General features: G+C 42.6%; 1 protein-coding gene across 3 annotated transcripts in view; it reads right to left on the minus strand.

Annotated features, from left to right (window-relative positions):
* CLIP2 (CAP-Gly domain containing linker protein 2) overlaps positions 1–12,030 on the minus strand; it is a 141,267-nt gene that overhangs the window by 43,274 nt on the left and 85,963 nt on the right. For all 3 annotated transcript variants that reach the window (XM_044285221.1, XM_044285220.1, XM_044285219.1), the window contains exon 4: positions 4,547–4,671. In XM_044285221.1, the coding sequence (XP_044141156.1) occupies positions 4,547–4,671 (125 nt within the window). The remainder of the gene's footprint in view (positions 1–4,546; positions 4,672–12,030) is intronic.

The following is a 12,030-nucleotide window of genomic DNA, read 5'->3' on the forward strand; positions in this document are numbered from 1 at the left end:
TTTTGACAATGGGGCCCGTGGAAACTGCAGGATGCACATGGCCAGTGTCTGTATTTTGAGGATCTGCGGTTTGTGGACTGCAAAATAAATAAGGTTGTATTCATGAGGCCTAATTCTGTGAGATCTCCTAATTCTGTGATCTCCTTTAATGAACGCTATCCATAGGAAAAGCAAATCTTCATTCATACATAACTGCTCACTCATGTTGAAAGCCTCTTGCTATCATGCTGGTCATATACTATACTATATGTCTTCAATGTCAAATGAATTCTAAATAGCTTTGAAACTAGCTGGTTATCCCAAACCTGGAAAAAAATGAAAAATTCTAATTTCAATTTATACGTGAATTTGCCAGAATAAACTTCATCACATGCAGAACTTTAAGCCACGTCTGCTAGGAAACTGAGTCACTCAACATCTGCTCATTACAGCAGTTACTTTCCATTCACCCTGACTAGGCCTGTCCTGTGAAATCAATGAGCAGAAAACAAGTCAAGGACGACTTTTGGTAGTGGGATGGTAACATAATGTTTCCAAACAAGAGCACCATTCTCTCAATCACGGTTTAATCCCATCTGCATTGGCTTTCTTCCAGACACAACTGTATTTTATCTTTCTATCTTGTTTCTCTACTTTATCTATTACTATGAAAATAAGACAAGTGGCCGAGCACAAATGTTTCATTCCTTGTTCTGTTTTCAGACCTCAGGAATGTAAACCGGACAAGTGTAAGTCTTGGATGAACCCAACATAAGGGGCAGGTGTTTGACCACAAATTCCTATACATTGTACACAAAAAATATTTCAATAGACACCTTAGGGTACTTTCACACTTGCGTTGTTTGATTCCGGCAGGCAGTTCCGTTGCCTGAACTGACTGCCTGATCAGGCAAACTGTATGCAAACGGATGTCATTTTTTCTGACTGATCAGGCATTTTTCTGACTGATCAGGATCCTGATCAGTCAGAAAAATGCCTGATCAGTCAGAAAAATGCATTGCAATACCGGATCCGTTTTCCCAGTGTCATCAGGCAAAACGGATCCGTTTTTTTTTGGTTTTTTTTCATTTTTAAAGTTCTGCGCATGCGCAGACCGGAAGGACGGATCCGGCATTCCGTTATTTTGAATGCCGGATCCGGCACTAATACATTCCTATGGAAAAAAATGCCGGATCCGGCATTCAGGCAAGTCTTCAGTTTTTTTCGCCGGAGATAAAACCGTAGCATGCTACGGTTTTCTCTTTTGCCTGATCAGTCAAAACGACTGAACTGAAGACATCCTGATGCAAACTGAACGGATTACTCTCCATTCAGAATGCATGGGGATATGCCTGATCAGTTATTTTCCGGTATAGAGCCCCTGTGACGGAACTCTATGCCGGAAAAGAAAAACGCAAGTGTGAAAGTACCCTTAATATTTAAAGAAGACTTGTCCCCTCTTCTGACATATCTAGCAAATAATTGCACCCGCACAAAATAACTATTCTGCAGCATCTTTTCTTACAATTGTGTTGTTGCTCTGTTATTACTAGAGATGAGTGAATTTCCGCTTATGAAATTCGTTCACACTTCGTTTGGTGGTAAAAGGCGAATTGCGTTATGGATTCCTTTACCATAATGTAATTTTATGACGGAATGCATAACGGATGCCTTTAGAGGCATTCTGTTATTCATTCCGTCATAAAAGAAGTCTATGGCCTGCATAACGGATCCTGTGCAGGGAATTTTTCGATTTATATCTCCTATAAAGATATATTGTGACATTGAGATGAACCTGCTAGGTGATTTATACTCCACTATCAGTGTATCACAGAATAATACAGGCTCAGCGCTGTGATATAGGTGGATTTGATTTACACCAGGATTTATGACTAAAACTGCAAGACCTCTAAGATACGCAGTGGGGGTCATTTATCAAATGTGTTCGCCAGTTTTCTATCACACAAAAGTCACAAGTATTTGCGCAAATATAATTTTGCTCATTTTACTCCTCTTAAGTGTGTTACTTAATACATTTGTTATGCATTTCATGGGGGCATTATTACTGTCTGACGGGCACTATGGGGACATTCTTAAAGGGGTTGTGCACTTACCTGCCTCCTGGTGCTGGCTCCCAAGTGCCCACGTTCCATGGCCTCGGCTGCTCCGCTGGCCCCCCTGGATGAAAACTTCCTGTTCCGGTGACCTGCTCCCTTTGTGTCACGTCACCATTTTCTATGACGCAAGGGGAGCAAATCACCACTGCAGCCAGTGATTGGCAGCGGCAAACAGGACGCTTACATACAGAGAGCCCAATGGAGCAGCCAAGGCCATGGAACAAAGGAGTCAGCAGCCATCGCAGGGAAGCAGGGAATAAACGTTTGAAAATATAGTTCATTAGAATTTCTCAAACAAACACATTTCCTATTATATAGCTGTCTTTGCCAATCATATTATCTTACATGTGACATGCACGTAAATGAAATTACTTCCAGTTATTAAAGGGCATCTGTCAGCAGATTTGTACCTATGAACCTGGCTGACCTGTTACATGTGCACTTGGCAGCTGAAGGCATCTGTGTTGGTTCCATGTTCATATGTGCCCGCATTTTAATATATGCAAATGAGCCTCTAGAAGCAACTAGGGCGATGCCGTCACTCCTAGAGGCTCAGCTCTCTCTGCAACTGCCGCACCCCCTGCACTTTAATTGACAGGGCTATGATGTGATGACGTTTTCACTGCCTGTCCCTGTCAATCAAATTGCAGGGGGCATGGTTGTTGCAGAGAGAGCTGAGCCTCTAGGTGGCAATGCAATTACATATGAACATGGGACCAACACAGATGCCTTCATAGGTACAAATCTGCTGACAGGTGCCCTTTAAAACATTGCTCATCTCTAATGACAACCTGATCTTAATTACTTTAGAGCTAGATACTTATACCAAAGTTCAAATACTTAACAGTATTTCTATAACAGTGCAACCCCACAGTGTGTGGCAAAGCCACATCCACCCAGGGCAGCCATTCGCCTCACACTATTGCCCCAAACTTGGGCAGGCATTGGTTGCTGCAGCACCATGGGGTCACACCATAAAACTGACTAATGAGTCTGACTACGTTCTAAATGCTAAACTTAGCAGAAAATAATAAAATGTGTGAAATATGTCAAAACTATGCGAGACTGCACAAACATACAATGAGAATTTAAAGGACATTTAAATGATGTATGACCTAAAAACAGGAAGCACTGGGTAACAATATAATGTTCAACTGCAAATGACATCCATGATTATTTTATGAGATTAGATTCATTTTTGATGAAGGTGACATATTACATTCTAATTTAACTCAGCTTCTAAGCTGTTTCTTGACTCCAGTAAATCCAGTTGATATCTTCATATCTCAGTCTAATGTTATGGATGGATTAAGAGGGGAACAAAATTAGGTTAAAGATAACTGAAGTCCTTATTTATATACAGGATTTAATATTTTAAGCCCATACTAATCAATTATAGAGCATGATCCAGTGTACAAGGATGCTGGTGACAGGAGACTGTAGCTCTTTATTGCCTGGCATCTCCAGTAGGATCAGTTGGAAGTATAATACTCACATACAATAGTATAATAGTACCTTAATACCTTCCATCCAGGAATAAAAATAGAACTGCTCAAAGGGTCGTCTCATGAAGATAACCCATTTTAAATAGAAGACGGCCCAGCAAAAATCTGTCATAACCTTAACGTAGTATTTAATGCCAGCCATTTAAATTAATTGATAACCAGTGGCCAAGGTCAACCAGAGCTGCTCTCTGTGATCTACAGTAAATGTAACTATATGGGTACAATGTTATATGTTCATATTCAGACACCACTATTGGTAAGTAAATGTCCTCTGCCTGTTGTCGTCACATGTAGATCTCCATATTCTTGTGGACTTCTTAGTCTGTTGTCCACACTCATTCAATAACCTGGATGGCCACTTCCCCCAAGCACAGAAGTGAGAATATTTCAGCTGGCATACATACCAATGCTTTGGTGAAATGTTAGTGATTGATATCCATTGTAGACCTGTCTTTGGTAATGTAATGGAGGGAGTGCACATCTCAGCTTGGCTACTAAGTTGGGTGAGATGTTGGGATGCCTCAACAAGTTACTTGCTGAATTCTTTATTAACTTGTTTATCCAGACTGTATGGAATGGCAGGTAGGTTGGAAGGGACTTGTCATTCTCTACCCTATCCATTAAGACAGATAATGCTGCTGGGGTCATTTTTAGGGGCATAAAACACTCCACTGAGTGCAGCTGAGTGCCTGAGCCTAAGAATCCAAGGTACCTCTGGAACGGAGCTGTAGGTGAGGAAACTAATATGTTTGGTGAGCATCAAGACAGGCAGGTATTTTTTTGTTGTGCTTTATTATGTGACATGCTCCAAAGTGATTATTTTAATGGATGCCAAAGTTTTGTTGCTGGACAAATAAAGTTGGACTTTAAAACCCCTTGGAACCTGAGATGTTGTCATTGCCACCCCATATACTGCATACCTGTACAGTAATAAAACATAGATACCTGGTACCAGCCACAGCGCCGTCATTTTTCCCCAGGGGTTCGTCCAGTTCCACTCCACACCACTCTCCTTTTGCAAAATCTGTTTCTCCAACATAGCGAACTACACCTGTTTTTGTGCCACCAACCTGTAATGCAACACATAAATAGTAACAGCTCAAAATAAATTATTTCACAGCCAAAATAAAGCTGAAATGTAATACACTGAACACTATCCCAAAAATAAAATAAAACAGAAGCAGTAATAAATAAAATCACCGGTCCACTCTCCATGGGCACTTACAGTCATATGTATTCGATAATATTATAGCAGGGTGGAAAGCGTAGAGTGTTACCATCTACAGTGTACCTCTTTAAAGTCTGTAAGTTTATTTTTTAACAGAATGGAAAATCTAACCCAAAAATGCACAATAAAATATGTTCAAGTACTATTAGATTTCTGACATCAGAACAAATGCATCAGGAAAGCAGGAGGATGGATTTACCTATACATAAGCTTCCCTCTATGGTTAAAAATTGACCCAGAAATCTGAGTGATTGAGGTTGAAGGCCTAATACATATGCCCATATTACGATTCCATATAACCACCAAGTTAAACAAAACCGTAACTGGGCAGCCATAGCCTTCTGTAGGGCCCTACTGTACTTTTGTATGCCTCTGATTTCATATGGAGTCACGTGGGGTTTTTCTGTTGGATTCTGGACCCCAATGCTCCATTACATGCCATATTGCATCTATGGGAAAATATCATGGAGCAATGTAGAGCATCACAGAACTGCAGTCAAGGATTCTATGTGCTGCCATACACCTCCCGCACTTTTCTTTGCCATGTGCATAAGGTAGCTTGTAGATGTACTTATTTAAACCACTGTCTTTCAATTTAAGACAGTAGTTACTTTTTTATATGGGCAATAGGAATGTCAAATGTGATAGGCAGTAATTTACAGATTGTGGGTTTTGACCACTGGACCCCCCATCACTCACTAGAAGGCGCATGCTAGCATCTTGACTTCCATTCTAAAGGAAGCCATGACAGCTATGCCAAATTTGAATCTCAAATGGGTCCCACTGAATCCTGAAGCATCTCATAGAGTTATAATGAGGTACATCAGCTTACCTTCAGGGTGTTCAGCCATTTTTGACAGCAAAAATAGCACTGTAAACTATGCTATTCTCACCACAAAAAAGACAGCAGTGGAACCATTACAGAACAGATCAGTAACAGAGCCTCATTTAGTCATCTGCTCAAGGGAAGGCATGCAAATAAGCTCCGAGCTGTCTTTTACATTTAGACAATTTTCTACGCTTAAAACAGGCGTAAAAAATACAATTTTATATCTACTCAAGGGAATTTTCCTGGACTTTAATACTGAGAGCTTATCCTAGGTCAGTGACATCACATTCATCGGTCTATGTGTAGTTCAGTCTCGTTTAAGTGAATGGGCCTGACCTGCAATACAGTACAATGTACGGTACTGTGTTTAGTATACTGTGGGGTGACCACGGCGCTCACCAGAATGCATTGGCCTCTTCAAACAGCTGACCGGGGGGATGGGGTTGTTGGGAGTTGGACCCCCACCCATCAGATAGGGATGACCTATCCTGAGGATAAAGTAAATGGGAGATTTAGCATCACCTAAAAATATGTTTTTCACTGTAAGGGCTCATGCACAAGACCATATGTATTTTGCAGTCCGCAAAACACGGATCCATAAAAAAATGGATGACAGCTGTGTGACGTCTGAGTTGCATCCTTTTTTAGAGCATCCATTGTAACAATGCCTGTTCTCGTCTGCAAAATGGACATAGGGACACGGAATGCATACGGAATAATTTCCGTTTCTTTTTCATGCCCCATTGCAGTGAATGGTTCTGCATATGGACCTGTATAAAAAATTGAACGGACACGGACACAAAATATGTTCATGTGTATGAGCCCTTAAAGAGGACTCTTCATCTGTTTTACCTATAGGAGCTAAATACCTGTCCCTGGCTGTGACGCTCTCCGATGTGATTGGATCGCGGCACAGCCAAGGAGAAGGAGACGCCCATTGAGAAACCCTGGCGTCTCCTCCTCCCTGTAGCGATGCTCAGGATTTACATACTGAGTGCGAAAAACTTCAGGAGGACGCAGAGGGGCGTAGGGGCGATGTTTGAAAAAAAGAAATGGGTCGCAGCAAGTACAGGTATTTAGCTCCTATAAGTAAAACAAATGAAAGGTCCTCTTTAAGCTGTTTATAGATATTTGATAATTGCCACTTTGATGGTGGTGACACGCAACCACATTCCGATTGGCAGAATGTTTAATTTTTTCCTATGGAGGAGAGCGATATGAGTGGCTATTGAACATCTCTGGTGCTGATCTCTTAGGATGAGCTAATAGAAAATAAAAAAAGTAACATGACCAGTACTCTAGTGATGTCTACCAGTATATACAGACGTGGACAAAATTGTTGGTACCCTTTGGTCAATGAAAGAAAAAGTCACAATGGTCACAGAAATAACTTTAATCTGACAAAAGTAATAATAAATTAAAATTCTATAAATGTTAACCAATGAAAGTCAGACATTGTTTTTCAACCATGCTTCAACAGAATTATGTAAAAAAATAAACTCATGAAACAGGCATGGACAAAAATGATGGTACCCCTAACTTAATATTTTGTTGCGCAACCTTTTGAGGCAATCACTGCAATCAAACGCTTCCTGTAACTGTCAATGAGACATCTGCACCTCTCAGCAGGTATTTTGGCCCACTCCTCATGAGCAAACTGCTCCAGTTGTGTCCGGTTTGAAGGGTGCCTTTTCCAGACTGCATGTTTCAGCTCCTTCCAAAGATGCTCAATAGGATTGAGGTCAGGGCTCATAGAAGGCCACTTTAGAATAGTCCAATTTTTTCCTCTTAGCCATTCTTGGGTGTTTTTAGCGGTGTGTTTTGGGTCATTGTCCTGTTGCAAGACCCATGACCTGCGACTGAGACCAAGCTTTCTGACACTGGCTAGTACATTTCTCTCTAGAATTCCTTGATAGTCTTGAGATTTCATTGTACCCTGCACAGATTCAAGACACCCTGTGCCAGACGCAGCAAAGCAGCCCCAGAACATAACAGAGCCTCCTCCATGTTTCACAGTAGGGACAGTGTTCTTTTCTTGATATGCTTCATTTTTTCGTCTGTGAACATACAGCTGATGTGCCTTGGCAAAAACTTCGATTTTTGTCTCATCTGTCCACAGGACATTCTCCCAGAAGCTTTGTGGCTTGTCAACATGTAGTTTGGCATATTCCAGTCTTGCTTTTTTATGATTCGTTTTCAACAATGGTGTCCTCCTTGGTCGTCTCCCATGTAGTCCACTTTGGCTCAAACAACGACGGATGGTGCGATCTGACACTGATGTTCCTTGAGCATGAAGTTCACCTTGAATCTCTTTAGAAGTCTTTCTAGGCTCTTTTGTTACCATTCGGATTATCCGTCTCTTAGATTTGTCATCAATTTTCCTCCTGCGGCCACGTCCAGGGAGGTTGGCTACAGTCCCATGGATCTTAAACTTATGAATAATATGTGCAACTGTACTCACAGGAACATCTAGTTGCTTGGAGATGGTCTTATAGCCTTTACCTTTAACATGCTTGTCTATAATTTTCTTTCTGATCTCTTGAGACAGCTCTTTCCTTTGCTTCCTCTGGTCCATGTCGAGTGTGGTACACACCATATCACCAAACAACACAGTGATTACCTGGAGCCATATATATAGGCCCAATGGCTGATTACAAGGTTGTAGACACCTGTGATGCTAATTAGTGGACACACCTTGAATTAACATGTCCCTTTGGTCACATTATGTTCTGTGTTTTCTAGGGGTACCATCATTTTTGTCCATGCCTGTTTCATGAGTTTATTTTTTTACATAATTCTGTTGAAGCATGGTTGAAAAACAATGTCTGACTTTCATTGGTTAACATTTATAGAATTTTAATTTATTATTACTTTTGTCAGATTAAAGTTATTTCTGTGACCATTGTGACTTTTTCTTTCATTGACCAAAGGGTACCAACAATTTTGTCCACGTCTGTACATATGTAGCCAAGCTAAATTTGACTCTTATAGCACCTCTCAGTGCTATCTCGGGGCAAAAACCATTGAAATCCATTGAAAAACATTTTCTTGCCATTGTTTACATAACGCGTCAACTATCAAGTTTAGCTAAGCTGCATCTGTGTGTATATATATATATATATATATGGTGGGCCATTTATATGGATACACCTTAATAAAATGGGAATGGTTGGTGATATTAACTTCCTGTTTGTGGCACATTAGTATATGTTAGGGGGGAAACTTTTCAAGATTGGTGGTGACCATGGCGACCATTTTGAAGTTGGCCATTTTGAATCCAACTTTTGTTTTTTCAATAGGAAGAGGGTCATGTGACACATCAAACTTATTGGGAATTTCACAAGAAAAACAATGATGTGCTTGGTTTTAACGTAACTTTATTCTTTCATGAGTTATAAGTTTCTGACCACTTATAAAATGTGTTCAATGTGCTGCCCATTATGTTGGATTGTCAATGCAACCCTCTTCTCCCACTCTTCACACACTGATAGCAACACCACAGGAGAAATGCTAGCACAGGCTTCCAGTATCCGTAGTTTCAGGTGCTGCACATCTCATATCTTCACAGCATATGCTGTGAAGATACAAGATGTGCAGCACCTGAAACTACGGATACTGGAAGCCTGTGCTAGCATTAGAATAAAGAAATAAAACCAAGCACACCATTGTTTTTCTTGTGAAAATCTCAATAAGTTTGATGTGTCAGAGTGACTGATTTCCCGAGCCTGGGAAAATGTGTTAATGGTAGATGGGGCAGAGTCAGTGTTTCCCTGTTTTGTAGTTCATCAGGATATGTTGTATCGGGTAAACCAACTAAGGGGTGAGCCTATTGAACAGTTGGTAGTCCCCAAGGCTTATTGCAAGCTTGTGTTAGATTTAGCCCACTAACACATTCTCGGGGGTCACCTGGGGCTGCAGAAAACTAGTATTCTACAGCGGTTTTACTGGCCCAGCATATTCAAAGAAGTGGAAGAGTTTTGTAAGTCTTGCCCAACCTGCCAGATAACTAGCCCCCAGCCACATTTCCGTAGTCCCCTAGTACCTCTCCCAATTATTGAAGTTCCGTTTGACCGAATAGCTATGGACCTCATAGGCCCAGTACCGAAGTCCACCAAAGGGCATCAACACATCTTACTGATTCTAGACTACGCCACTCAGTACCTGGAGGCGGTGCCACTGCGACATACCTCGGCCAAACTTATAGCTAAGGAGTTAATGGAAATGTTTTCCCGAGTAGGACTACGTAAAGAGGTTCTGACCGACCAAGGGACCCCTCTTATGTGCAAGGTGATGAGGGAACTCTGTAAATTGCTGCACATAAAACAACTACGGACGTCGGTTTACCATCTGCAAACGGATGGTCTGGTAGAACGGTTTAGCCAAACATTAAAAAATATGTTGAAAAAGGTAGTGTCTAAAGATGGGAAGGACTGGGTGTCACGACCATGGTCATGCTCGTGACTCCTGAACCGCCTGCGGTCTGGTTTGGTTGTTCAACCACAGGTGAGGGCCGCTAGTATGTTGCTGTGGTTGCCGCTGGCAACATGTTATTTTGTATGTCGCAGTAGCAGTATGAGCTGTTGCTAGGCAGCTTGCTGCAATGTGCATGCGGTTGCACCTAGCAACCTGTCTTTGTTAGGTGTATCTTTTCTATGTCTGGTGTGCACGGGGTTTGAGTTATGTGTGCACTTTTCCCTTTAAGTGGTTTTCATCCTTTGCCTGGTGTAGGAAGGGTTAACTCCCTTCTTTGTCTGAACACTGGGTGTGTCTGAGTGTGGGTGTGGCTACATGGGCTATTTAGCCTCAGTTAAGATCAGTAGTCTGAGGGGTACTTCAGCATTGGTTAGCTGGAGTTATCCTCCTAGTTATAACATCTGACAGCGAGGGCCACCCTTGTGGTCATAAGTTTATCTTATTCATGATGTTATGAAGGTGTGTTTTTGGTCTGCTTGTTTATTGCAGCTTATGGTCCTGGGTTCCTGTGTGATGTGTGGTGTGTCCCTTTGTGTTCTTGTGGACAGCAGCGCTTCTGCATGGGTTCCAGGCTTTGTGTCTGTCATGGAACCATGAACCAGACGTACAACAAGAGATGAGTGGAAATAAGAAGGCTTTATTGAAAATAAAGCTGTAAGGCAAAAGTCCAAACGGATGGCTAAACCGAAGCAGGGTCTTGCGAAACCAGAGATCAGGAACCAGAAGGGTAGTCAGATGAAGCCAGGATCAGGAACCAACAGGGTAGTCAGACGAAGCCAGGATCAGGAATCAGCAGGGTAGTCAGACGAAGCCAGGATCAGGAACCAGAAGCAGCAGCAGTCTTAGAAGCATGTGAGCACAGGAGGACCAAGCAGGGAACTGAAGCCACAGACCTCCTATATATATGAGCTAGGCATCCAGCTCCTCCCAGTGGGAAGGAGGAGCCGCAGGGTGGGAGGCTACAAGAAACCCAGAAACCAAGATGGCCGCCAGCACATGTCAAACGAAGGAGAACAGCAAGGAGGTAAGACCATGACAGTGTCTGTAGCAGGTAGGTGTTGTACTTTACCTGCCATTGCCATAAGTTGTTTATGTCCCCCTTTCTATGTAGCTTGGCCAGTGAGACTCCTGTTCCTCTGTGACTAGGAGGAACAGGTCGTCTTACTCTGCTCCAAGTTGAGGCCCACCCTGAGGGCTAGTAGGAATCTTAGGTTCCAGAGTATGAGCCCTCCTACCATCAGGGTCGGCTCATACGGCTAGGAGACAGGGTCAGAATTAGGGATGTGATAGGAGGTGACCTGCTCCCTGATTCCTGTCCTTGCCTTGCAGCGACCATCATCTTCTGGCATCGCACGGCTGAGGGTTTTCCCCATCCTCAGCCGTGACACTGGGACCTCCTTCTGCCCTATCTCATATTTGCTGTGCGAAAGGCTTCTACTGGGTTCTCGCCCTTTCAAACTGCTATATGGCAGACAGCCTTGCGGTCTCTTGGACGTGGCCAAAGAGGCGTGGGAACAACAACCCACTCCACATAAAAGTGTCATTGAGTACGATACCCAGATGCAAGATTGGATGGAGACAGTGTTGCCTCTTGTTCGGGAGCATATAGAGGCAGCTCAGCGAGCCCAGAGTCGGGTCTATAATCGTCAGGCCCGGGTCCAGATCTTTAACCCGGGTGATCGGGTTTTGGTTCTGGTGCCAACTGTGGACAATAAGTTCCTGGCTAGGTGGCAGGGGGCCTACGATGTACTCGAGAAAATTGGAGATGAAAACTACAAGGTACAACAGCCAGGGCGGCGAAAGTCAAAGCAGGTTTACCATGTGAATTTACTCAAACCGTGGAAAGATAGGGAAACCTGTACAGAAGACAGCCCGCGGCCGGGTTTTCTAGGAGAAGAG

This window comes from Bufo gargarizans, chromosome 3, assembly GCF_014858855.1.
Source record: "Bufo gargarizans isolate SCDJY-AF-19 chromosome 3, ASM1485885v1, whole genome shotgun sequence".
In the NCBI taxonomy this organism is placed as follows: domain Eukaryota; kingdom Metazoa; phylum Chordata; class Amphibia; order Anura; family Bufonidae; genus Bufo; species Bufo gargarizans.